Source organism: Cucurbita moschata, unplaced genomic scaffold, assembly GCF_002738365.1.
Source record: "Cucurbita moschata cultivar Rifu unplaced genomic scaffold, Cmos_1.0 Cmo_Scf00029, whole genome shotgun sequence".
Taxonomy (NCBI): Eukaryota; Viridiplantae; Streptophyta; class Magnoliopsida; order Cucurbitales; family Cucurbitaceae; genus Cucurbita; species Cucurbita moschata.
In genome coordinates, this window is record NW_019268545.1 from 1073173 (window position 1) to 1097832 (window position 24660).

The following is a 24660-nucleotide window of genomic DNA, read 5'->3' on the forward strand; positions in this document are numbered from 1 at the left end:
CCAATATTTGAAAATAACGTAAAACAACTAAATCAAAAAGAATATTGCCACGTGGATGGCTGGCTTTTAGGGCCATTATGGGCCGTACATTAGGGCTTTTGGCCGGCCCACGATCCTTTTTTTTATTTAACATTATATATATATATATATATTTATTTATTTTTGTCGTAATCAATATGGACAAAAGAATTTAAATTCGTATGCCTCGGAATGGACGATCTTGTCTGGCTGTAAAGTTAATAAAGATAAGATGGGAAGTCATCATCCTAAAAAGAAAAGAAAATTAAATTAAATACTAAAAATTAAAAATTAAAAAAACTCTTAAATCTCATGAAAAGTCATCATCATATCAACATACTTTATATTATTAATTAAATGTTAAATTAATAAAATTATATTGAATTTTACGGTCCAAATATAAAAAGTTTAGAGATAATCTACGAGAATACACAATTTTTATTCACATTTTTAAATTTTCATAAATATATTTTAGAACCGTATTAATAAATTTTTTTAAAGTTTAAAATATTTTGAAAGTTCAACCGTCTGTAATAATATTTTTTTTTTGAAAATTTAAGAATATTTTTTAGATAAAATACAAAGTTTATAGAACAATGGTTTATTCCATGTGATGTCAAGTTGTAGAGGAATAAAGTATTAAGAGAATCTCCAAAATAAAATATATTTAACTAAATAAATCAAGATAAAACCTTATGGATTTAGACGAATGGAAGGATAAGTGTTCGGTGATGTATCTTGGAGATAGAAAATGAATTTCAACGCTCGGAAATAGGATTAGCGTGTGATAAATATTGAGATTAAAATCAATATAGTTGCTTCATCGACTATGTGACTATTTGTTGGAATGCTTAATATCGTGTGAAATCATCGTAATAGCTATCAATTTAGTACCGTAGAAAATTCGACTGATACGAGTCTATTTGTCATGTTCAGATACAAAAATATCCGTTTTTGTAAATATGTCATGTCAAATGCAAAATAGTGAGTTATTTATTTATTTTAATTATTTTCTAGAGAGTTATTTATTAAAAGAAAATTATATATAAAAAAAAATGCCCATCTAAGTTGTGTTTTATTTTGGGCCTTATGAAAAGCCCAACGAAAAATATAACCCAACTTGTCTGGACTCAGGCCCAAAAAGTATTTTTTATTAATTTTTCCTAAAATTAATTATAAAATTTAAAATCCTTAAAAAATTTTCAATGATTTAAAAAAATAATCATTCTTAAAAAAAAACAAAATTATAATATTAAAACTATCACGGGAGTAGAAATCTATAGGATTTATAAAAAAAAAGTTGAGACCTAAACAATGTGCCGATAATTAGGACAAGCATCACCATTTTCTTCAACTTACTGTGCACGCCCGTTCAAGGTCCCAATTTTTTTTTACAACAAAGCAATTGATTTGTACTATGAAGTTTGAGGTTTCAATCCCATGTCATTCTAGTACCAACAATAAATAAATAAAATAGTTTAAATATGTAACCTTAAAAGGGTTGAGAACTCGAGAGACCAAATATAGGTCAACAGGCCTACATCCTTGAAAAAAAGGTTGGTAGCTCAAATCCCGTTCACCTAACATATTGTCGAATTAAAAGTTCAAAAATGCCCTAATACTACATTTAATTTTTTTAAAGATAAAAATAATATTTTTATTAATTCAGTTGAAATAATTAAATAATAATAAAAAAAAAAGTCCCAACAATTGGGATGTCTCGTGTCGGACTTCGAAGGTCAACGGTAAATCGACTTCAAGTTTTAACCTAACGCCTAACGGTAACTTACTAGAAAGTAACTTCGTTTTCAGGGTAAAAAAAAAAAGTTACCAAATTGAAGTGAAATTTATAAGCAGACGGAGATGGGTACAAATGAACTACCTCTCTCAACTACCGTTGAAAAACATTTGTAAATTCCCAAACAGCCCCCGCCTCAACCTGAACTTAAAGGGCAATTTCGTCATAAAAAAATATATGAAACGTACGGTACCGCCATTAACATGCTAATAAAAGCTGCGTCTATGGCAGAAAGGAAGAGAACCGTAAGATCTCAAATTCCCAAAATTCAATTAGTGGTTTCCGTTTCATCTCTCTTCCTCTCTCCTCCCTCTCCTTAATCCCCTAATCTTCTTCCTCCAGAGAGAATTCCAGTTCAATTTCGAGTTTCCATCTCTCTTTCTCTGTTTCTCTCTTCCGTTCTCTCCGGCTTCAATGGCGTCTGATAGCTTCACCGACAAGAACGCGGTTTTCAGGAGGTTGAAGGCCAAGCCTGAGAACAAGGTGAGTGACTTGATCTTGACATTTTGGGGGTTTTCGGATCGGAGTTGAGTTGGTTTTTGTTTTTTTTTTGTTCAGATCTGTTTCGATTGTAATGCGAAGAACCCTACTTGGGCGTCGGTTACGTTTGGGATCTTCCTTTGCATTGATTGCTCCGCCGTTCATCGGAGCCTTGGCGTTCATATCAGCTTCGTCAGGTATTGTTCAATCTTTCTAAACCTTCGTTTTCGTTCATCCGCATTATTGTTCCATGGATCTTGATTTTTGTTCCTCCTCCTAATTTGGGGATTAGGTCAACCCTCAAATGGCTGGTTTTACGATTTTCATATCCGATCTATGAACTATGTTCTAATAGATTCTTGAATTTTCAAATTTGTGGGTTGAAAGTATGAGTAGATACGGAAAGTTCGTTAGACCTAGTAATTTTTGTTCTCGGTGATGGTATCATACTGAATTCTAAGATGAAAATAAAATATAAACCAAAATAGAACGAATATGGAAATTCAAACATAAGTCAAATTTTCAAACTCATTGTCTGACTTTTGATTAATAAGAATTCAATGAGTTAAACCTAAGAGAGAAAACACAGTAATTGATGAACCACATTGTTAAATAGGTCAACGAATTTGGACTCATGGTCAACGGAGCAGCTGAAAATGATGAGCTACGGCGGAAACAACCGTGCTCAGGTGTTCTTCAAGCAGCACGGCTGGAGTGACGGTGGCAAAATTGAAGCCAAATACACTTCCAGAGCTGCAGAATTGTACAAACAAACCCTTTCTAAAGAGATTGCTAAAACCATGGCTGAAGAACCCACCCTCCCCTCGTCCACTGTTTCATCTCTCTCCAATGGCAATGGCAATGGCAATGGCAATAGCAATAGCAATGGCAATAGCAATAGCAATGGCCTCTCCTTCATCAAAACCACTAAACAAGAAGCCCCTGAAATCGTCCATTCTTCTCCAAAAGCCTCTCATTCTGTTGTTATAAAAAAACCCCTCGGTGCCAAAAAGACGGGCAAGACTGGTGGACTTGGCGCTCGGAAGCTTACCTCTAAGGTTACGGTTACTCTGTCTCGAAATGAATTGAATTCCCTCTGTTTTTTGGGGTTGTTGGGTTTGATTTTTTTTTTTTAAATGATTGTATTGTGAATGCAGCCAACTGAGAATTTGTATGATCAGAAACCAGAAGACCCCCCGACACCGGTTTCGTCGTCGGTGACGAATGGTACAACGGTCTCGTCTTCGGTTTCTCGATTCGATTATGTTGAGAATTCACAATCTTCTGAGGTGAACTCTAATGGGTCCCCTGTGTTGGGGCATGTTGCTCCACCAAAAGCCTCCAGCTTCTTTTCTGAATTTGGAATGGACCCTCACAATGGTGGTGGGTATTCAAAGAAATCAAGCTCAAATTCCACCAAAATCCAGGTTAAAACACACCAAAATGCCTTCAAACTTGTGCCGAACAGGAACGAATGCTCATTGATGTGTATGAATTTGCAGGTGGAGGAAACTGAAGAAGCGAGGAAGAAGTTCTCAAATGCAAAATCCATTTCGTCTGCTCAATTCTTTGGCGATCAGAACAAATCTGCCGAGTCCGATGCCAAGGCTTCGTTGAAGAAGTTTTCAGTACGAAGTTTTTGTTGTCGTTGTTGTTGTTGTTGTTGTTGTGTTTGATTTGGTTCTAAATTGTTGAGTTGAATGAACTGAATGGGACTTTTATTTGTGGAATCTAGAGTTCATCGGCGATCTCGAGTGCTGATCTGTTCGGGCAGGGCATGGATGATTCGACTCTGGATCTCGCTGCAAACGAGTTCATCAGCCGGATTTCTTTACAGGTATACGATCTAGAATCGATTAAGAAGAACGTTAAAAGGGTTGGTGTGTGAGCTGTTTTTGAATCTGATGCAGGCTTCGCAGGATATATCTTCATTGAAGAACATGGCGGGGGAGACAGGGAGGAAGCTGAGCTCCTTGGCATCAACGTTGATTACTGATATTCAAGACAGGATTCTTTGATTTCAAACTCCATGGACATGTGGGGACTGCAAATTACTACACTATTATTCTCAGAAGAACTTTGTTTTTTTTTTTTTTTTTTCCTTTTGCAAATTACCAATCATATATATATTTTTCGGCACTTAGTGTTTTTTCATTTTTATTTTTTGGTTAGTTCAACCATATTTGGAGTCGTGGATTTGTACTATCAATCCTTTGATCGATGACATATGCCTAAACCAGTTGAACTATGTACCTTTTTACTTAGTAAAGAATTGTGCATTACAAATTATTGTTATTGTTTTCGAAACATTAATAAACTTGTTCTTACTTGTAAAGCTTCCGTACTTTCTCTAGACATCTCTCGTAATAAAGTTTTTGTATCCCAAACAATCTAAGTAAAGTTTAGTAGTTCATACAAATTGTCTTGTAATCTCTTTTTAATTGGACTTGATAAAGGGGTGAGTATTTCTCACAAAAGAGTTGAGTTCATCAATATAATGCTAGATCAAGGTTGGTATAGGTAGTGCGATCTCTTGATTTCTTAGTATGTTTTGTGGTTATAGTTTTGCTTAATCTTTTACATCAGAAACGAATTCTTGAGATTATTAGTGAGTTAGTTTTTTCGTGTTATGAGTAGTCTGAGTCTGCAAGTTATGTGTTAAAAACTAGGTTGTTTGGTATTTTACTAAGCACCGCCAACACAATGTGTGATCTTCCAGTCGTTAGAGGAACCAAGAAACTCAACAACAATAACTATAACACGTGGGCAATATGCATGATGTCCTATCTACAAGAACATGACCTTTGGGAGATCGTTGAAAGAAGCAAACATACGCCTCTAGAGGAGGATGCTAATAGGACTTTGTGCAAGTGGAGAATTGAAGTAGGCAAGACAATGTTTGTCTTGAAGACCACAATCAATAAAGAGATGTTGGAGCACATTCGAGATGACAAGACATCAAAAGAGCATGAGACACGTTTGTGGTACTTTTCTCAAAGAAAAACGATACGAGGTTATAACTTTTGGAGAACGAGCTGTTATCAATTTTACAATGCAACATGACGATTGCTTAGTACTTCCATAGGGTCAAGTTGATTTGTCGGAAGATTACTGAAGTAGATCCAAAATCTGTCATATGAGAAGCTTGAATGAAGATGATAATCATCCATGGATTGGGCCACAATGTAGAAACTTCGTTTTTTGTTGTACAAGGATGACCTGCTCAATCATTATGGCGATGGTGGGAGATCATATCGATTATGAGAATGACTAGAACATTGACTTAGAATTCTCAAACCAAATGACTGGTGATCAGAGAAAATTGCGAGACAAAAACTAATCAATATCATGGATTTAGGATGCTCAACCAACAAAAAATAGTTACTGATTGCTCAGATCGACAACATAACGACATAATGTCCATCATGTACCAGGTATAAAGAACTTGTTGTTAGTGTCACAACTAACAACATCATGCAATTATGTCTTGTTTGGGCCGAACAATATAAAAGTCTATGAATATGTTAAGATATTGGGAAAGCCAACGATGGGAGGGTGAAGTGTGGAGTCCATCTACATGCTATTTATAGAGTCTCCTTATGTAGACAAGTCTTGAAAGATAGTAGATATATGACATGTAAAGTTGGGACGTGTTGGCTATCACAAGTTGAAGGTGAGTACGGAAAAATCCGTGCTTAAATGCTTACCTCAACTTGAAGTCAAAACATATATTATTTGCACTAGATGTTAGAATGGTAAAGCTCATCAATTACTACACCGAGTCAAATTTCAGAGCAAAGAAACCATTAGAACTAATTCACTCTAAATAAGTTCCAAGAAAATACTGTAGTATTTTGCAGAGATTTGTTGAAGCATACTACACGTGAAGAATGTTCCAAGAAAATTTTGGACTGAAACTATGCAAACTGCTAGCCATATGATCAATAAGCTTCCCCACCCCAGTCAAGATTAGGTTTCATCCCACCATTTGATATATTATGGGACATGAAACCTATAATGAGCTATTTCCAAGTATTTGGCTACGTTTGTCACGTTTGTCATCTATGTAGCAAATTTGACAAAAAAGCAACACGGTAAGAGATTAGTTTTTGATGAAGCATGTTCGTGGTAGTCCTTGCAAAAGAAAGTCTTACTATACTCGAACAACATTGAAAACATTCTACAACAGAAGATGAGAGAGCAAACTACACACATTTGATCAAGTGTTGTTGTGTTTGAAGATCCAAATGACACTATTATTAGTGAGCAAGAAGTGACTCAACCAAAGTGAACTCGGTGAAAAAAGAAAAGCACATCAACAACCTAGTGGGTTCATGCGCATGTACGTGGACCGTGTGTATATGTTAGAAGTAGCGCCTAAGGTCATTCGTGAATCGATTTGAAATTCTACTACAACCTTATAGGTAACGGCTAGATCACACATTCGAAGTAAGATTAAAAAAAAGCTCTTATTTATTTATTCCAAGAGAAACTACAAGAAGAGCTCACATTTGAACATCACAATATTGTAACCATTCCCCATCTTTATTATTTATTTTATTTTGAACATGGATGCTCCTTTTTATTCCTTCATGATATTATTTACTATATGTTCATATGGTAGTACTGAAAATGTGTTTCTCATGGTGCATACCCACTGTGGCCATAGCCGTGTTCGCCGTACTCCTCATGCTTACCTCCGTCATATCCCCCATAGCTTCTTCCATCGTATCCGTCATGTTTATATTTGTCATATTCCTCGTGTTTACCTCCATCGTATTCTTCGTGCTTATATCCGCCGTATCCCCCATAGTTTCCTCCGCCGTATCCCCCATAGTTTCTTCCATCGTATCCCTCGTGTTTACTTCCACCGTATCCTCCATAGTTTCCTCCATAATATCCATCGTGTTTACCTCCGCCGTATCCCCCATAGTTTCCACCATCATATCCTCCGTACTTTCCTCCATATGCACCATCCTTACCATATCGATCGCCATAATTTTCAACACCATATCCTTCATAAGAACTTGTCAAACTTCTGGCTGCAGAACAAATTCCTATAACAAATAAAAGAAAGAACACAAGAGAAGAAAGTTTATGGGAAGCCATTTGCAAGTGCATGTGAATGCTTGGAGTGGAAAGGGTGGGAGACTAAATAGGTATATATAAGGAGAGCATGGGGCCTAAATATAACTACCTCACTCAATACACGCAAAAGGCAGAAAATGGGTTTGGCTCAAAATCTACGTTTAGGGCTACCGATGCTATACACATGATTTTGCACCTCACCTTCTCCGTAGCTCTCATTTACTTCATATTACAAAATCACTGTGATATTCTAAGTTATATGAACAATACCAAATTTCTTTTCTAAACCATTTTCTTCAAATCAAAGCATAATTTAGTCACTCAAATCTGCATGTATCTACCCATTTGCTTCATATTTCTTATTTTTATTTCTATTTACCAATTTTAGTTAAGCAATTATCCCAAGTTATATTCGTATATATATATCAATGTCTAATTTAACACTTTTTGTGTTGATATGTCAATCTCTATGCTATGTCTTTTAAAACACTCAATAATCCTTTAAACTCAATCTTATGTGTTAATTCTAAGATGCTTGTTAACATCTAACTTGGATCATGCTTATGCTTGAGATGATGTTGCGTTACTATATTTTTTTCTACTAATAAGAAACCAAAAAATATATAAACTTTTTCGTATTGAAGAGGCAAGTGATACTTATAGGGATCGCTAGGACAATCTAGCATGCAAGCATATTGTACCCTAGGTGGCTGGAATATGTATGATTAGAACATGGAATGAACAATTTGAATAATTACTACATGTACATGATAAAATTACGAAATTGTCTTTGAAACAAGGGAATTGAGAAACATGCTTAATTTAATGGCTTTTGCTGTGGTATGATGGAGGAAGAGATATTTTGATTTGTGCTCTGGACTATTGATTGATGGATGTTATCTCCCGGTTCAACTTGTTTGATTGTTTGTATGATTTATGTTATGGTTTTCATGCATTAAGGCTTGGTAGGAATACCTTCTTAATAACATATGTGAACGAATAGACATGATTCAAGTGTTAGAAATTGTTGATAGACACATTTTTCTAGTAGAACATGCATCAAGATCATAATCAAGAGTAGGGCGCTATACATAGTGCAGTTTACATGTAGAATTGAGGTTTATACCTATGTGCATCCAGGGATTGGCTAAGCTGAGAAGCTAACCTAGAACGACCTGGAATTGAGAAAATGGAAATTAAACTACATGAATGCCCCTAAGAACCTAGTAGACCTCCACGGTGTATTAACATGATTTAAGTAGCCTATAGGATCACGAAACTAGTTGAGCTACTATCGAGTGTAGAATCGGAACAGGGTCGACGCTCTAATCCCGTTAAACCAGTTCTTGAGGACTAGGGACTACATAGGTAGTTAGCTCAAGACATGAATGCTTATTGAGTGTAGAAACAGGTGAATAGTCCTTGTTGGGCTAGGGACTACACGGGTAGGTGTCAAGATGAAAGCCCCTGTTGAGAGTATAAATGAGTCAAGGTCAATGATGCAACTTTGTAAACCGCTCTTGGAATAGATCAAAGACTATGCGGGTAGGTGGTTTAGCATGAACAACTTCTATTGAGTGTAGAAACAGTCAAGGCCGAAGCCGTGACACTATAAACCAGTCTCAATGAGGGGCTAGGGACTACACAGGTAGATGAATAATGAGGAACCACTTGGAACATCGTTTAGACCAAAGGATAGCCGTGGAAACCTACTAGGAGAAGGAAGCAACGAGAGCTACAAGTAGGTTGCTTACTGAGTATATTTTTATACTCATCCCTTTTTCCTTTCTTTTTTCAAGTAACGTTCGAGGTGGGGAGATGCTTAGGAGCTGCTTTGTCACAGAGGGGTGTCGACCTGGGGAGTCAGTCAGTTGTATTCTTTTTTAGTTGATTTTGTATTCTTATGTAACCCATACCTCTTTTCCCGTTTGTAAATAGGTTTGACAGTGACATTGTATGTCTTTTGAAATCATGCGAAATTTTACTGCACTTTCCACATTTTCAAAATGTTTTGCTTTATTTTGATTTTGTTTTGTTTGTATTTGATTTTGTCTTTCGTTGCAGTCCAATTTCTCTAAATCTTGAAAATTAGATCGTAACAGATTGGTATTAGAAAATTAGATCGTAACGGATTGTAATGCCATACTTGTGAAGCATAAGACAAAGTAGAACACTATTTTCACACAAGAGTGTAACGCCATACTTGTGAAGCATGCTCGGACAGAGGTAGAGATGCTAGATAACGTGATTTTGGAAACTACCTGAAGAGCAGTGAGATGGTGATTATACACAAGCAAGGGAAGCAGAAGACATAATGTGTCTTAGAGAAAACCCTAGACATAGAGAAAATATCCTCAGAGTTTGAGGAAGTCTAGCTACCAAACAGGAGTTTGTAGAGAGTTCCATAGGATCCTTTACAAGAACTTGAGAGATGCACATGCACGAGTCCGTATGAGATATCACTACGAAAGAAAATGTGACTTGATCAACCATAAGACACTACAAGAGCTGGCCTAGGTGAATGTAGAGGAATTATGCAAGGAACCTTTACCTTCAAAAGAGCTTGCATTTAGCTCGAGTGAGTATTAGTACTCAGGTGAGCTACATGACAAGTTATCTCGTTGTGAGAAAAGATCTATGTTGGCCAATTAAGAGGTAATTACGAGACCATTCTTGGTGAAGTAGTAGGATTGTAAGGGTCTCGACAAGTTTAGGATACCTCTTATGAGGATCAAGGGGAGAGATACAGCGAAGACAACTACTAGGAGCAATGGAAGGAAGGATTATTGATAAGTCTTTTGACATGATCAATGTGTTGCTAAGGTTTAGGTTTAGACTAATCGAACGTTTAAGGGATTTTCTTGTTATCGTCAAAGACGACTTCAATGACAATATGTCGTTGTACCCCAAGATGGAGTTAGTTGACAAGGAACACTCGGGAGAAAGTTATGATGGTGTTATAAACACATCAATTGTACGCTAAGTTACCCAAGAGAAAGTTTTGGATGTCTGAGATGACAATTGAGGTTATGTGGAGTCAAGTAGAAAGATCACAGTGAATTCCGCTAAGATTGTTGCAGTTACGAGGTGGCCAAGACGTCACTGAGTCATGAGTCATGTAGTTTATGGGGGTGTATAGAGAAATTAAGAATGCCCCAAAAGGTTCTTTCATTCCGTTGATTTCTGAAAGAGAACGGCAATGGGCATTGCGCGGTGGACTTGGTGACTACAGTTAGTTTCGTATCCCTCATCCGATGATGTTTAAGTATCAATTTCCATTCCAATGGAGTCTACGAAATTGCGGAGTGCAGAGCTGCGAAAACTAGGTGCCATTTTGATGCCCAGCGTGGAAAGGGCATAAACTTGGTGCAATCAAAAGACGCATCCACAAGCGCCACATTTCGCTCCACCTTCTACTTGTGGCTGCGAAGTAGAGGCAGAAGGTCCCTCTTAATGAACTTCAACATCCTTTTAATTTCTTCATTCTAATTCAGAATGATACTCTCTTGCAAATCTTTCACCTGCTTTGTGCGTGCGATCCTTCCAATTTTTGTTTTACAGAACACCCATTTCGTTGATCTCTATGAATTTTACTTAGCTGCAAAGACATGCGTAATCCATCGGCCATAGTCCAAGGAAATGGCTCTATTTTCGATTCCGTTCCTCAATGGGGTTATTACATAAGGTTAGCACATAGGTTTTCCAGGACCTCTGCATCGCTTACACCAAGGACCAAGAAGGGCAAGTCTTTGTTGGGAGACCAGCATGCGAACAGAGTTTATATGAACTTAAGAAAAGATTGGTGACTGCATTAGTCCTCCTAGTACAAGATGGAATAGACAATCTTGTAGCGTACAGAGACACCCCAAGTAAGGGTTTAGAGTGTGTGCTCATTTAGAAGGGTAAGTAGCTTATGTTTCAAAGTAGTTGAAGGAGCACGAACGATTTACCCTACTTATGACAATGAATTAGTAGCGTAGTGTTTGCCTCGATGACGTGGCGACATTACCTGTGAGGAGGAAAAAAAAATGCAAGTGTACACCGACCTCAAGAGTCTCAAGTACCTATTCATACAGAATGGATTGAATACGAGATGGAGAAGATGGTTGAAATTGAGAAATACATTGAGACTCTGTATCAAAAGACCAAAGTTGTATTTTACTTTTTATAGATGAAAAACAACAGTACAACTATATGTGCAAGTAGCTCTAGTAATTATAATACATCGAAACCACCATTGGCGGCACAATCTGAATTTAAGAAGAAGAAACCCAGTAAATCAACCTTATAGGATCACTTTACAATATTAGAGAACAATAATAAGAGGTGGAAGTGCAACTATTATTCTAAGGAGTATGCTTGTGATACTAATTCTTGTGAAACTAGCACATTATGGAAGCACTTAAAAAATCAGTGTAGAAAGTACACATATAAGGTGGAGGACAAAGGACAAACCACTCTAAGTTTTCAACATTCAATAGATGGAAAGGGTGGTAGTAATATTGTTACTTCATTGTTTAGTCAAACAAGATGTAGAGCAGCATGTGCCAAGATGATAATTATGGATGAATTATCATTTAAATTGGTAGAGAATAAGGGTTTCAAATTGTTTTGTAGTATTGCATGTTCTAAGTTTGACCCTCCGTCAAGAGTAACCATTGCTAGAGATATATTTCAGCTCTATCTAGAAGAAAAAAAAAGTTGAAAGATTTTTTAGTCAATCATTCTAAGAGGGGGATCATAGAAACAAAAGAATAGGGCCACCAACCATTGATGATTGGAAAATCGTTGCAGTGATGGTAAAGTTTTTGAAGGTTTTCTATGATGTCACTACGAAGATAAGTGATTTTTTATATGTGACTTCTAATTCTTATTTTCATGAACTTTGGTGTATTCGAGAACTTTTAATTCAGTGGAGTATAAATGTGAACTTTGTTTTAAGTAACCTGAGTTCAAATATGAAAGTTAAGTATAACAAATATTGGGGCTAAGTGGAAAGAACTAATAAGTTGATATTGATAGCAGTGATATTCGATCCTCGTTATAAATTGGATTACATATCATTTTGCTTTTCGAATATTTATGAAGATGCTATGGCTAAAGTGATGGTGGATGACATACAGAATTATTCAACTCGTTTATATGATTACTACAAGTTTTATGATAATGCTCAAGATCATCATCAATCTGAATCAAGACTCACTTCTAAGTCCATGAGTATGGAGATGGACACAATTGATGAAGAGAATTTGAGTGGTTCAATATTAGTATTATCAAGATACAAACGAAGAAGAGAAGAGCAAAATTCACTCGAGTTAAAGAATGATGTGGATCGATATTTATCTGACCCTAGTGAAGAACTTGACGATAATTTTGATGTTTTGGTATGGTGGAAAGCAAATGAGTTTAAATATAGAGTTTTATCGAAAATTGTGTTAAGGATATTTAGTAATAAATTATACTTTCCCGTATATATTATATTTGATATTTTATTATAAGGCAAATATCTAATATTTGCCTTATTACTATAGATATCTTTCCATTTATTGTTATTTCCATTTATTACTATTTCCATATCCTTGTAATTTATTTGATTATAAATAAGATAACTTTCACACCATTTAGGTGTGGTGGATTAATCAAACATTCACAAATTGCCTAAGATGTTTTGGCCATTCCAGTGTCGACTGTATCTTCTGAATCAGCATTTAGTACGGGGTGGAGGATTCTTGATTCTTTTAGGAGTTGTTTGACACCTAAAACAGTAGAAGCTCTGATATGTACACAAAATTGGATCGGTAGAAGATCAGTATCGTTAGATATTCCTCAACAACTTGAAGATTTGGAGATTTGTTCTAAGATTGAGACATGTAACTCCAAATCAATTTATTATCTGTTTGTTAAGATGTATTCTATAATGTTATATCACAATTTATATTTTATTTTTCAGATGATTTAAGACCTTCAAGCTCCACTAGTGGCATGCAAGAATAATTATTTTTTAATGTAAGTAAAATATTTGAAGCTACAATATGCTTTATCCAAACAATCTTAAAACGATACTAACTTTTAAGATGCTATTTTTCTTTTGTAGGAATTAAGAATGCAATTTTTAGGCATTTTATTGGATGTTGTATCTTTGGAATTGTAGGAATTAAGAATGCAATAGAGGTGGGATAGTTTTAAATTTTTAGGCATTTTGTTAGATGTTGTAACTTTGGAATTAATTCATTAAATATTCTTTACATATTTATAGGTGAATTTTTAGGCATTTTGTTGAATGATTATATACTATGAATGTGAATGTAGATAATTTAATTAGATGGAGTATCTTTGAAATTGATTCATTGCATATTTTTTACATATTTATAGGTGATAATATGAATACAATAGAGAGTTAGATATTTTTGATCTACCACTTAATAGTAATTGCTTTATCATTTTAGGTCATACAAATTAAATTTTTTAAAGTTTTTTTTTGAACCAACCCGAACCCAACCCAAAAATAGAGGGTTGGGTTGGATTACCAATCCAACCAACCCGAACTTTTGGGTTGGGTCAAAAAAATCCTTCAACCCAACTCAGACCATGTACACTCCTACATATAGTTAATTTTGGATATTCCCCAGTACCATTCATTATCCAAAAGTCATGCCCCTAATTAATTATGAACTAAAGGACCTACCTGTAATCATACATGTCCTTATACATGTTTGTGTTAATATAACACATGCGGAAGTAATTTGGATCTAGGCACTTTTAGAACATCAATTATAGTAAATAACTAGCATGTTCATAAGTATTAAAACTTTATGAGTTTAAATACTAACCTTTTGTAGTTCAAACTCTTTGTTCCTCACGAACCGGTTTCGAATTACCACTAGTGTCTTCTCCACTATCCTCCGACCTTAGAACGGGATTGTGGAATTCGGTGAGTGACTAAACTTGGGAGGGATTTTGTATATGTGAAGAGAGTGTTTGTGAGAGGTTTTTCTCAAGGTTTTTCACCAAGAAGAAGAAGACCTTCCATGTACCATGATCACTCTATTTAAAGAGTCATGTTTGCATGTTCATGTAAATTTGAGATCACCAAATTTTGACACTTAAAATTCCACTCAAATGTTTGGGATTATTGGGATTATGTGGCAAGCATGCATGTTTGAGTTAACCAAATTTTGACCCTCAAAATTCCACTTAAACTTGTGGGGTGTATTTGGCAAGCATGCAAGTTTGGTTAAACCAAATTTTGACACCTCAAAATTCCAGTAACATGGATTTTTCCATGAGGTCAACATTTTGACTTTCTTCATTTTAATTCAACAATTAATTTGAATAATGAATTTCAAATTAAAGTAACATTAAATGATTAATTAAACTATTTAATTAATATTTAATATTAATTCAAATGCCAATCCCAATCAATTCCGACACATAATTGATTAAGATATTTAAATCTTATTTAAATACCTCAGATTCTCTCTTTTTGTTTAATTCGTAAATAAAACAAAAATGCTGTTAAATATATCGTATATATGTAGCGCATATTCCCTAATTTGAATTCGAACACTTCGAACTCACTCGTCACACTGTTTTATGGTTTAGTCCGATATGAGCTAGTAGAGGGACTTAATGGACCTATAGATCATGGGCTCCAAGGATCCTAGATTAACGGGTTAAACTCATTAACCTGGTTAACCAACATTCGTTAACTACTAGGACACTCCACTATAGCCTAGTAGTTGCACTCCCCTCACTATAGATATATTTCTGTTCATTTGATATAACCATGATTAGTAAGTCGATCATTCACAGGTTGTTCGTAACTAGAGCTGGGTCAATTTACCGTTTTACCCCTGAAGCTACTTCTTGTTCCTTATGTCTCACTGATCCTCTAATGAATAATTGGTTTGTGGTCCAACCAGTAAACCGAATCCCTCTCAGGCCAATGAGAGGGTGGGGCCCCTTGTTCAAGACCTGGAGTCAGTGCTTAAGGGAACTACCTCTCTTCTATCCCTAAAAGTGGGTAGGAGCGAATTCCATCTTGCACCCCATGTCCCAGCCATTCACCCAGTCTTACCCCTAAAATGGGAGGCCTATTGAGTCGGCGAACTAGAGCCACTCTCACCCATGCAAATCTAAGGATAATTCCGAATAAACAGGAGTTTATGGTTAGCTCAGGATTAAAACCGAGTTACCAAGGTTATCGAATGAAAAGAAAATCAATCTCAACAGTAAACGACATTATAAAGTGAGAGTGGTTTTCTTCATGGTCCGATCTTATGTAATACTCATTGCATAGGACGCCCCCACTCATATGTCTTCACACGTACAATTTAGTGATCACATTGTTTATATCATATACAAAAGTGGGCCGCATCCATAGTGTCTCCAGAATAAGGAACTCAGCCTTATCCTTATACTATAAATCATTTTGACTATATACTTGAACTTGATCCACTTTTATGTCTCTACATATAGTTCAAGTAATCATACTAAGCTAGAGTGTTCTTAGTTTATTGAATTTAGATTAATGATCGTAAAGTTCACTTTATTCAATAACAATCTTTACTGAATAAACAACAATAATTACTTTATGGAAAATAGAATATGTTTTTGTTTACAAACTATGAGTTTTAGGACATAAAACCCAACAATACATGTATCTACAAGTGACCCTTCAACACATGTATCTATTCATACATGTATCTACAAGTGACCCTTCAACACATGTATTTATTCATACATGTATCTACAAGTGACCCTTCAACACCCTCCCTTAAACTGAATTATGCAGAAATCAGTTTAGGACTTCACTCCATCTTCTTGAACTATATATTGGATTCTGCACATTCCCATCTTTCTTCTAAGTTTCTCGAACAATGGTTGTTTCAAGGGCTTTGTGAATAGGTCTGCGATTTGTTCATCACTTCGGCAAAAATTGAGTTCAATAGTGCCTTCTTTACACAAATCACGCAGGAAATGAAACCAAACATTGATGTGCTTACTCCTCCTGTGCAACACAGGATTTTTAGACAACTTAATAGTTGACATATTATCACAATATATAATCGTCGTACCTGGTTGCTTATGATTAAGAATTTCAAGCATCTTTCTTAACTAAATTGCTTGGCACGAGCATGCTGCTACTGCCACAAACTCTACTTCTGTAGTTGAGAGTGTTACAATAAGTTACTTCTTTGAAGACCAACAAATAACTTCTAAACTCATTATGAAAATACTTCCTGAAGTACTTTTACGATCATCTATATCACCTACATAGTCGCTATCTGTATAGCCAACAATCTTTGAATCATATCCTTTCTTGTAGAATACCTCCAAATCAAAAGTTCCTCGCACATAACGTAGTATCCTTCTTGTTGCATTGAGATGTTTTTCCGTTGGATGCTCTATGTAGCGACTTAACATACGAACTGCATACATGATGTCTGGTCTTGTTGAAGATAAGTACATCAAACTTCCCACAATTTGCTTAAAGGCATTTGTTACAACGTAGAAAGAAGGGCCACATGACCAATAATTGTGGATCCAAGAAAAATTTCGTCGAAAGTAATGCGACAACCTCCAAAAAGTAGATGGAAGATAAATGGGATGCCAAAGTATTATGTGCCTTAGAAGAAAATGAGCTAGCACTTATGATGATGGTGGGAGAATATATCGATTATGAGAATGACTAGAACGTTGACCTAGGATGCTCAAACCACGTGACTAGTGATTAGAGAAAACTGCGAGACAAGAACTAGTCAATTTCGTTAATTTAGGATGGTTAACCAACAAAACACAGTTACTGATTGCTTAGATCAACAACATAACGATCGTGCCTGCTAATAATTCTGACATGGTGTCACTACATAATATCTGTCATGTACTAAGTATAGAGAAGAACTTGTTGTTAATGTCACAACTAACAACATTATGCAACTATGTCTGGTTTAGATTTAGGGTTCCTATAGTCTCCTTATGTAGGCAAGACTCAAAGAATTAGGCAGTAGATCTATGACATCAAAGTTGGAACATGTTGGCTACCACAAATGCTTACCCCAACTTAAAGAATTAGGTAGTAGATCTATAACATCAAAGTTGGAACATGTTAGGCTACACAAATGCTTACCCCAAGTTAAAGTCAAAACATATATCATTTGCACGGGATGTCAGTGTGGTAAAACTCATCAATTACCATACAAGGTCAAATTTTCAGAGCAAAGAAATCATTAGAACTAATTCACTCTAATTTGTTCAGTTTAGCCAAGCAAACATCAATCAGTGGAATGCGATACATATTAACGTTCATTGACGACTACTCGAGATATGTGTGAATTTTCTTCATGAAAGAAATTCTGACACATTCATAAATTTCAATAATTCAAAATGACGATTGAAGAAGAATTAGGAATGAATTTTCGTTGCCTACGCTTAGACAATAGTATAAAATACACATTTGTTAAGTTTTATCAATATTTACACAAGTGTGGAATATGTCATTAGTTTACATATGCCAAACACGGCACAACAAAATAGTGTAGTAGGAAAAAAAAAACAGACATTTTGCAAAGATTTGTTGAAGGAGTAACATGTGAAGAATGTTCCAAGAAAATTTTGGGCATAAGCTATTCAAACTGCAAGCTATACGATCAACAAGCTTCCCCACCCAGCCAAGATTAAGTTTCATCTCACCATTTCACATCTTATGGGACAACACGCGTATATTTGCTGGATTGAGAATCAAAAAAAAAGATGAAAGTGTTGTGATCCAACAAGTAGAAGATGCTACACTTCATGAGATTAGTTTTTGATGAAGCATCTTCGGGTTGGTCCATGCAAAAGAAAGTCTTACTAGACTCGAACAACATTGAAGACATTCTACAACAGAAGATGAGGGAGCAAACTTCACACATGTCATCAAGTGTTGTTGTGTTTGAAGATCCAAATGACACTATTATTAGTAAGCAAGAAGTGACTCAACCAAGCTGAACTCGGTGAAAGCAAAAAAGAGCACATCAACAATCTAGTGGGTTCATGTGCATGTACGTGGACCGTGTGTATATATGTTAGAAGTAGTGCCTAAAGTCATTCTTGAATCGGTTTAAAATTCTACTACATGCTTATAGGTAACGGCTAGATTACAGGTTAGAAGTAACATCGTCGCATCATTTGTTCACAATATAAAAAAATTAGCATGAAAAATACAATTGTTTGTTAAAATAAGATTAACAAAAACCTCTTATTTATTTATTTCAAGAGAAAGTACAAGAAGAAGAGCTCACATTTGAACATCCCAAAATTGTAACCATTCCCCATCTCTGTTATTTATTTTATTTTGAACATGGATGCTCCTTTTTATTCCTTCATGATATTATCTACTATATGTTCATAGGGCTGTGCTGAAAATTTGTTTCTCATGGTGCATCGCTGTGTTCACCGTATTCCTCGCGCTTACCTCCGCCGTATCCTTCATAGTTTCTTCCATCATATCCGTCGCGTTTATACTTGCCGTAATCCTCGCGCTTACCTCCGTCGTATCCCTCATAATTTCTTCCATCGTATCCGTCGCGTTTATCTTTTCCATATTCCTCGTACTTACCTCCGCCGTATCCCTCATAGTTTCTTCCATCGTATCCATCGCGTTTATCTTTTCCATATTCCTCGCGCTTACCTCCGCCGTATCCCTCGTAGTTTCTTCCATCGTATCCGTCGCGTTTATCTTTGCCATATTCCTCGCGCTTACCTCCGCCATATCCCTCGTAGTTTCTTCCATCGTATCCATCGCGTTTATCTTTGCCATATTCCTCGCGCTTACCTCCGCCGTATCCCTCGTAGTTTCTTCCATCGTATCCGTCGCGTTTATCTTTGCCATATTCCTCGCGCTTACCTCCGCTGTATCCCTCGTAGTTTCTTCCATCGTATCCGTCGCGTTTATCTTTGCCATATTCCTCGCGCTTACCTCCGCTGTATCCTTCGTAGTTTCTTCCATCGTATCCGTGGCATTTATCTTTGCCATATTCCTCGCGCTTACCTCCACCGTATCCCTCATAGTTTCTTCCATCGTATCCGTCGCGTTTATCTTTGTCATATTCCTCGCGCTTACCTCCGTCGTATCCGTCGCGTTTATCTTTGTCATATTCCTCGCGCTTCCCTCCATCGTATCCCTCGTAGTTTCTTCCATTGTAACCGTCGCATTTATCTTTGCCATATTCCTCGTGCTTACCTCCGCCGTATCCCTCATAGTTTCTTCCATTGTATCCGTCGTATTTATCTTTGCCATATTCCTCGCGCTTACCTCCATTGTATTCTCCGTATTTTCCTCCATATGCACCATCTTTACTATATCGATTCCCATAATTTTCAACACCATATCCTTCATCAAAACTTGTCAAAATTCTCGCTGCAGAACAAATTCCTATAACAAAGAAAAGAAAGAACACAAGAGAAGAAAGTTTATGGGAAGCCATTTGCAAGTGCATGTGAATGCTTGGAGTGGAAAGGGTGGGAGACTAAATAGGTATATATAAGGAGAGCATGGGGCTTAAAAATCGCTACTCACTCTGTACACGCAAAAGGCAGAAAAAGGGTTTGGCCCAAAATCTACGTGTAGGGCTACCGATCTTATACACATGATTTTGCAGCTCACCTTCTCCGTGGCTCTCATTTACTTCATATTACAAAATCACTGTGTTTATTCACTCCCAGCTTTCAATGCAGCTCTTATTATAAGTTATATGAACAATACCAAATTTCTCTTCTCAACCATTTCTTCAAATGAAAGCATAATTTAGTCATTCAAATCTGCATGCATCTGCCCATTTGCTTCATATTTCTTATTTTTATTTCTTTTTACCAATTTTAGTTAATCAATCATCCCAAGTTATATTGGTATGTGTATATCAATGTCTAATTTAACACTTTTTGTGTTGATATGTCAATGTCTATGCTATGTCTTTTAAAACACTCAATAGTCCTTTAAACTCAACCTTGTGTTTTAATTCTAAGTTGCATGGTAACATCTAACTTGGATCATGCTTATGCTTGAGATGATGTTGGGTTGATATATTTTTTCTACTAATAAGAAACCAAAAATACATAAACAATTATTTATTTATTATTTTTTTTTTTTTTGAAGAGGCAAGTGATACGGGTAGGGATGGCTATGACAATCTAGCATGCGAGAATATTGTGCCCTAGGTGACTGGAATATGCACGATTAGAACATAGAATGAACAATTTGGATAATTACTACATGTACATGATAAAATTACGAAATTGTCTTTGAAACAAGGGAATTGAGAAACATGCTTAATTTAATGTCTTCTGCTGTGGTATGATAGAGGAAGAGATATTTTGATTTGTGCTCTGGACGATTGATGGATGTTATCTCCCTGTTCAGCTTGTTTGATTGTTGTATGATTTATGTTGTGGTTTTCATGCATTAAGGCTTGGTAGGAATACCTTCTTAAATAACATATGTGAACGAATAGACATGATTCACATGTTAGAAATTGTTGATAGACACATTTTTCTAGTAGAGCATGAATCAAGATCACAATCAAGAGTAGGGCGTTATACATAGTGCAGTTTACATGTAGAATTGAGGTTTATACCTATGTGCATCCAGGGATTGGCTAAGCGGAAAAGCTAAGCTAAGTTGAGAAGCTAACATAGAACGACCTAAAATTGAGAAAATGGAAATTAAACTACATGCCCATAAGAACCTAGTAGACCTCCACGGTGTATTAACATGATTTAAGTAACCTATAGGATCACGAAACTAGTTGATCTACTATTGAGTATAGAATCGGAACAGGGTCGTCGCTCTAATCCTATTAAATCAGTTCTTGAGAAGGACTAGGGACTACATGGGTAGTTAGCTCAAGACATGAACCCTTATTGAGTATAGAAACAGGTGAACCTATAAACCAGTCCTTGTTGGGCTAGAGACTACACGGGTAGGTGTCAAGATGAGAGCCCCTATTGAGAGTAGAAACGAGTCAAGGTCAATGATGCAACTTCGTAAACCGCTCTTGAAAGAGATTAGAGACTATGCGGGTAAGTGGTTTAGCATGAACAACTTTTATTGAGTGTAGAAATAGTCAAGGCCGACGCCGTGACACTATAAACCAATCTTGAAGACCACAATCAATGAAGAGATGTTGGAGCACATTCGAGATGACAAGACATCAAAAGAGCATGAGACACGTTTGTGGTACTTTTCTCAAAGAAAAACGATACGAGGTTATAACTTTTGGAGAACGAGCTGTTATCAATTTTACAATGCAACATGACGATTGTTTAGTACTTCCATAGGGTCAAGTTGATTTGTCGGAAGATTACTGAAGTAGATCCAAAATCTGTCATATGAGAAGCTTGAATGAAGATGATAATCATTCATGGATTGGGCCATAATGTAGAAACTTCGTTTTTTGTTGTACAAGGATGACCTGCTCAATCATTATGGCGATGGTGGGAGATCATATCGATTATGAGAAAGACTAGAACATTGACTTAGAATTCTCAAATCAAATGACTGGTGATCAGAGAAAATTGCGAGACAAAAACTAATCAATATCATGGATTTAGGATGCTCAACCAACAAAAAATAGTTACTGATTGCTCAGATCGACAACATAACGACAAAATGTCCATCATGTACCAGGTATAAAGAACTTGTTGTTAGTGTCACAACTAACAACATCATGCAATTATGTCTTTTTTGGGTCGAACAATATAAAAGTCTATGAATATGTTAAGATATTGGGAAAGCCAACGATGGGAGGGTGAAGTGTGGAGTCCATCTACATGCTATTTATAGAGTCTCCTTATGTAGACAAGTCTTGAAAGATAGTAGATATATGACATGTAAAGTTGGGACGTGTTGGCTATCACAAGTTGAAGGTGAGTACGGAAAAATCCGTGCTTAAATGCTTACCTCAACTTGAAGTCAAAACATATATTATTTGCACTAGATGTTAGAATGGTAAAGCTCATCAATTACTACACCGAGTCAAATTTCAGAGCAAAGAAACCATTAGAACTAATTCACTCTAAATAAGTTCCAAGAAAATACTGTAGTATTTTGCAGAGATTTGTTGAAGCATACTACACGTGAAGAATGTTCCAAGAAAATTTTGGACTGAAACTATGCAAACTGCTAGCCATATGATCAATAAGCTTCCCCACCCCAGTCAAGATTAGGTTTCATCCCACCATTTGATATATTATGGGACATGAAACCTATAATGAGCTATTTCCAAGTATTTGGCTACGTTTGTCACGTTTGTCATCTATGTAGCAAATTTGACAAAAAAGCAACACGGTAAGAGATTAGTTTTTGATGAAGCATGTTCGTGGTAGTCCTTGCAAAAGAAAGTCTTACTATACTCGAACAACATTGAAAACATTCTACAACAGAAGATGAGAGAGCAAACTACACACATTTGATCAAGTGTTGTTGTGTTTGAAGATCCAAATGACACTATTATTAGTGAGCAAGAAGTGACTCAACCAAAGTGAACTCGGTGAAAAAAGAAAAGCACATCAACAACCTAGTGGGTTCATGCGCATGTACGTGGACCGTGTGTATATGTTAGAAGTAGCGCCTAAGGTCATTCGTGAATCGATTTGAAATTCTACTACAACCTTATAGGTAACGGCTAGATCACACATTCGAAGTAAGATTAAAAAAAAGCTCTTATTTATTTATTCCAAGAGAAACTACAAGAAGAGCTCACATTTGAACATCACAATATTGTAACCATTCCCCATCTTTATTATTTATTTTATTTTGAACATGGATGCTCCTTTTTATTCCTTCATGATATTATTTACTATATGTTCATATGGTAGTACTGAAAATGTGTTTCTCATGGTGCATACCCACTGTGGCCATAGCCGTGTTCGCCGTACTCCTCATGCTTACCTCCGTCATATCCCCCATAGCTTCTTCCATCGTATCCGTCATGTTTATATTTGTCATATTCCTCGTGTTTACCTCCATCGTATTCTTCGTGCTTATATCCGCCGTATCCCCCATAGTTTCCTCCGCCGTATCCCCCATAGTTTCTTCCATCGTATCCCTCGTGTTTACTTCCACCGTATCCTCCATAGTTTCCTCCATAATATCCATCGTGTTTACCTCCGCCGTATCCCCCATAGTTTCCACCATCATATCCTCCGTACTTTCCTCCATATGCACCATCCTTACCATATCGATCGCCATAATTTTCAACACCATATCCTTCATAAGAACTTGTCAAACTTCTGGCTGCAGAACAAATTCCTATAACAAATAAAAGAAAGAACACAAGAGAAGAAAGTTTATGGGAAGCCATTTGCAAGTGCATGTGAATGCTTGGAGTGGAAAGGGTGGGAGACTAAATAGGTATATATAAGGAGAGCATGGGGCCTAAATATAACTACCTCACTCAATACACGCAAAAGGCAGAAAATGGGTTTGGCTCAAAATCTACGTTTAGGGCTACCGATGCTATACACATGATTTTGCACCTCACCTTCTCCGTAGCTCTCATTTACTTCATATTACAAAATCACTGTGTTTATTCAATCCTAGCTTTGAATGCAGCTCATGTTCCAAGTTTTATCAACAATACCAAATTTCTTTTCTCAACCATTTTCCTTCAAATCAAAGCATAATTTAGTCACTCAAATCTGCATGTATCTACCCATTTGCTTCATATTTGTGATTTTTATTTCTATTTACCAATTTTAGTTAAGCAATTATCCCAAGTTATATTCGTATATATATATCAATGTCTAATTTAACACTTTTTGTGTTGATATGTCAATCTCTATGCTATGTCTTTTAAAACACTCAATAATCCTTTAAACTCAATCTTATGTGTTAATTCTAAGATGCTTGTTAACATCTAACTTGGATCATGTTTATGCTTGAGATGATGTTGCGTTACTATATTTTTTTTTCTACTAATAAGAAACCAAAAACATATAAACTTTTTCGTGTTGAAGAGGCAAGTGATAATTGTAGGACGCTATACATAGTGCGGTTTACATGTAGAACTGAGGGTTAGACCTATGTGCACCCAAGGATAGTCTAAGCTGAGAAGCTAACCTAGAACGACCTAGAATTGAGAAAATGGAAATTAAACTACATGAATGCCCCTATGAAACTAGTAGACCTCCACGGTGTGTTAACACGATTTAAGTAGCCTACAGAATCACAAAACTAGTTGAGCTACTATAGAAGGTAGAATCTGGATAGGTCCGACCCTCTAATCCCATTAAACAAG

The 24660-nt window shown here is 36.2% G+C and overlaps 2 protein-coding genes across 51 annotated transcripts in view; one reads left to right on the forward strand and one right to left on the reverse strand.

The window, feature by feature from the left end:
* Positions 1-2162: 2162 nt before the first annotated feature.
* On the forward strand, positions 2163-4431 carry LOC111463953 (probable ADP-ribosylation factor GTPase-activating protein AGD9). Its single transcript, XM_023107987.1, has 7 exons — positions 2163-2299; positions 2375-2493; positions 2913-3354; positions 3454-3723; positions 3799-3924; positions 4032-4133; positions 4207-4431. Exons 1-7 carry the CDS (start codon positions 2231-2233, stop codon positions 4312-4314), a joined length of 1236 nt encoding a protein of 411 aa, XP_022963755.1. The 5' UTR covers positions 2163-2230; the 3' UTR covers positions 4315-4431.
* A 2315-nt stretch (positions 4432-6746) lies between these two features.
* Positions 6747-24660, reverse strand: part of LOC111463951 (glycine-rich cell wall structural protein 1.8-like) — a 38224-nt gene continuing 20310 nt past the window's right edge. For all 50 annotated transcript variants that reach the window (XM_023107941.1, XM_023107984.1, XM_023107986.1 and 47 more), the window contains 4 exons: positions 23353-23564; positions 18890-19455; positions 10887-10889; positions 6747-7160 (listed from right to left, as the gene is read on the reverse strand). In XM_023107941.1, the coding sequence (XP_022963709.1) occupies positions 6938-7160; positions 10887-10889; positions 18890-19455; positions 23353-23564 (1004 nt within the window). In that variant the 3' untranslated portion in view covers positions 6747-6937. The remainder of the gene's footprint in view (positions 7161-10886; positions 10890-18889; positions 19456-23352; positions 23565-24660) is intronic.

What these genes read in the sequence shown, in the direction of transcription:
- LOC111463953 (XM_023107987.1), top strand. Translation starts at nt 2,231, where the DNA reads ATGGCGTCTGATAGCTTCACCGACAAGAACGCGGTTTTCAGGAGGTTG. An exon ending in CTTCGTTGAAGAAGTTTTCA is followed by an intron (nt 3,925 to 4,031) that starts GTACGAAGTTTT and finishes TGTGGAATCTAG; the next exon opens with AGTTCATCGGCGATCTCGAG. An exon ending in TCAGCCGGATTTCTTTACAG is followed by an intron (nt 4,134 to 4,206) that starts GTATACGATCTA and finishes AATCTGATGCAG; the next exon opens with GCTTCGCAGGATATATCTTC.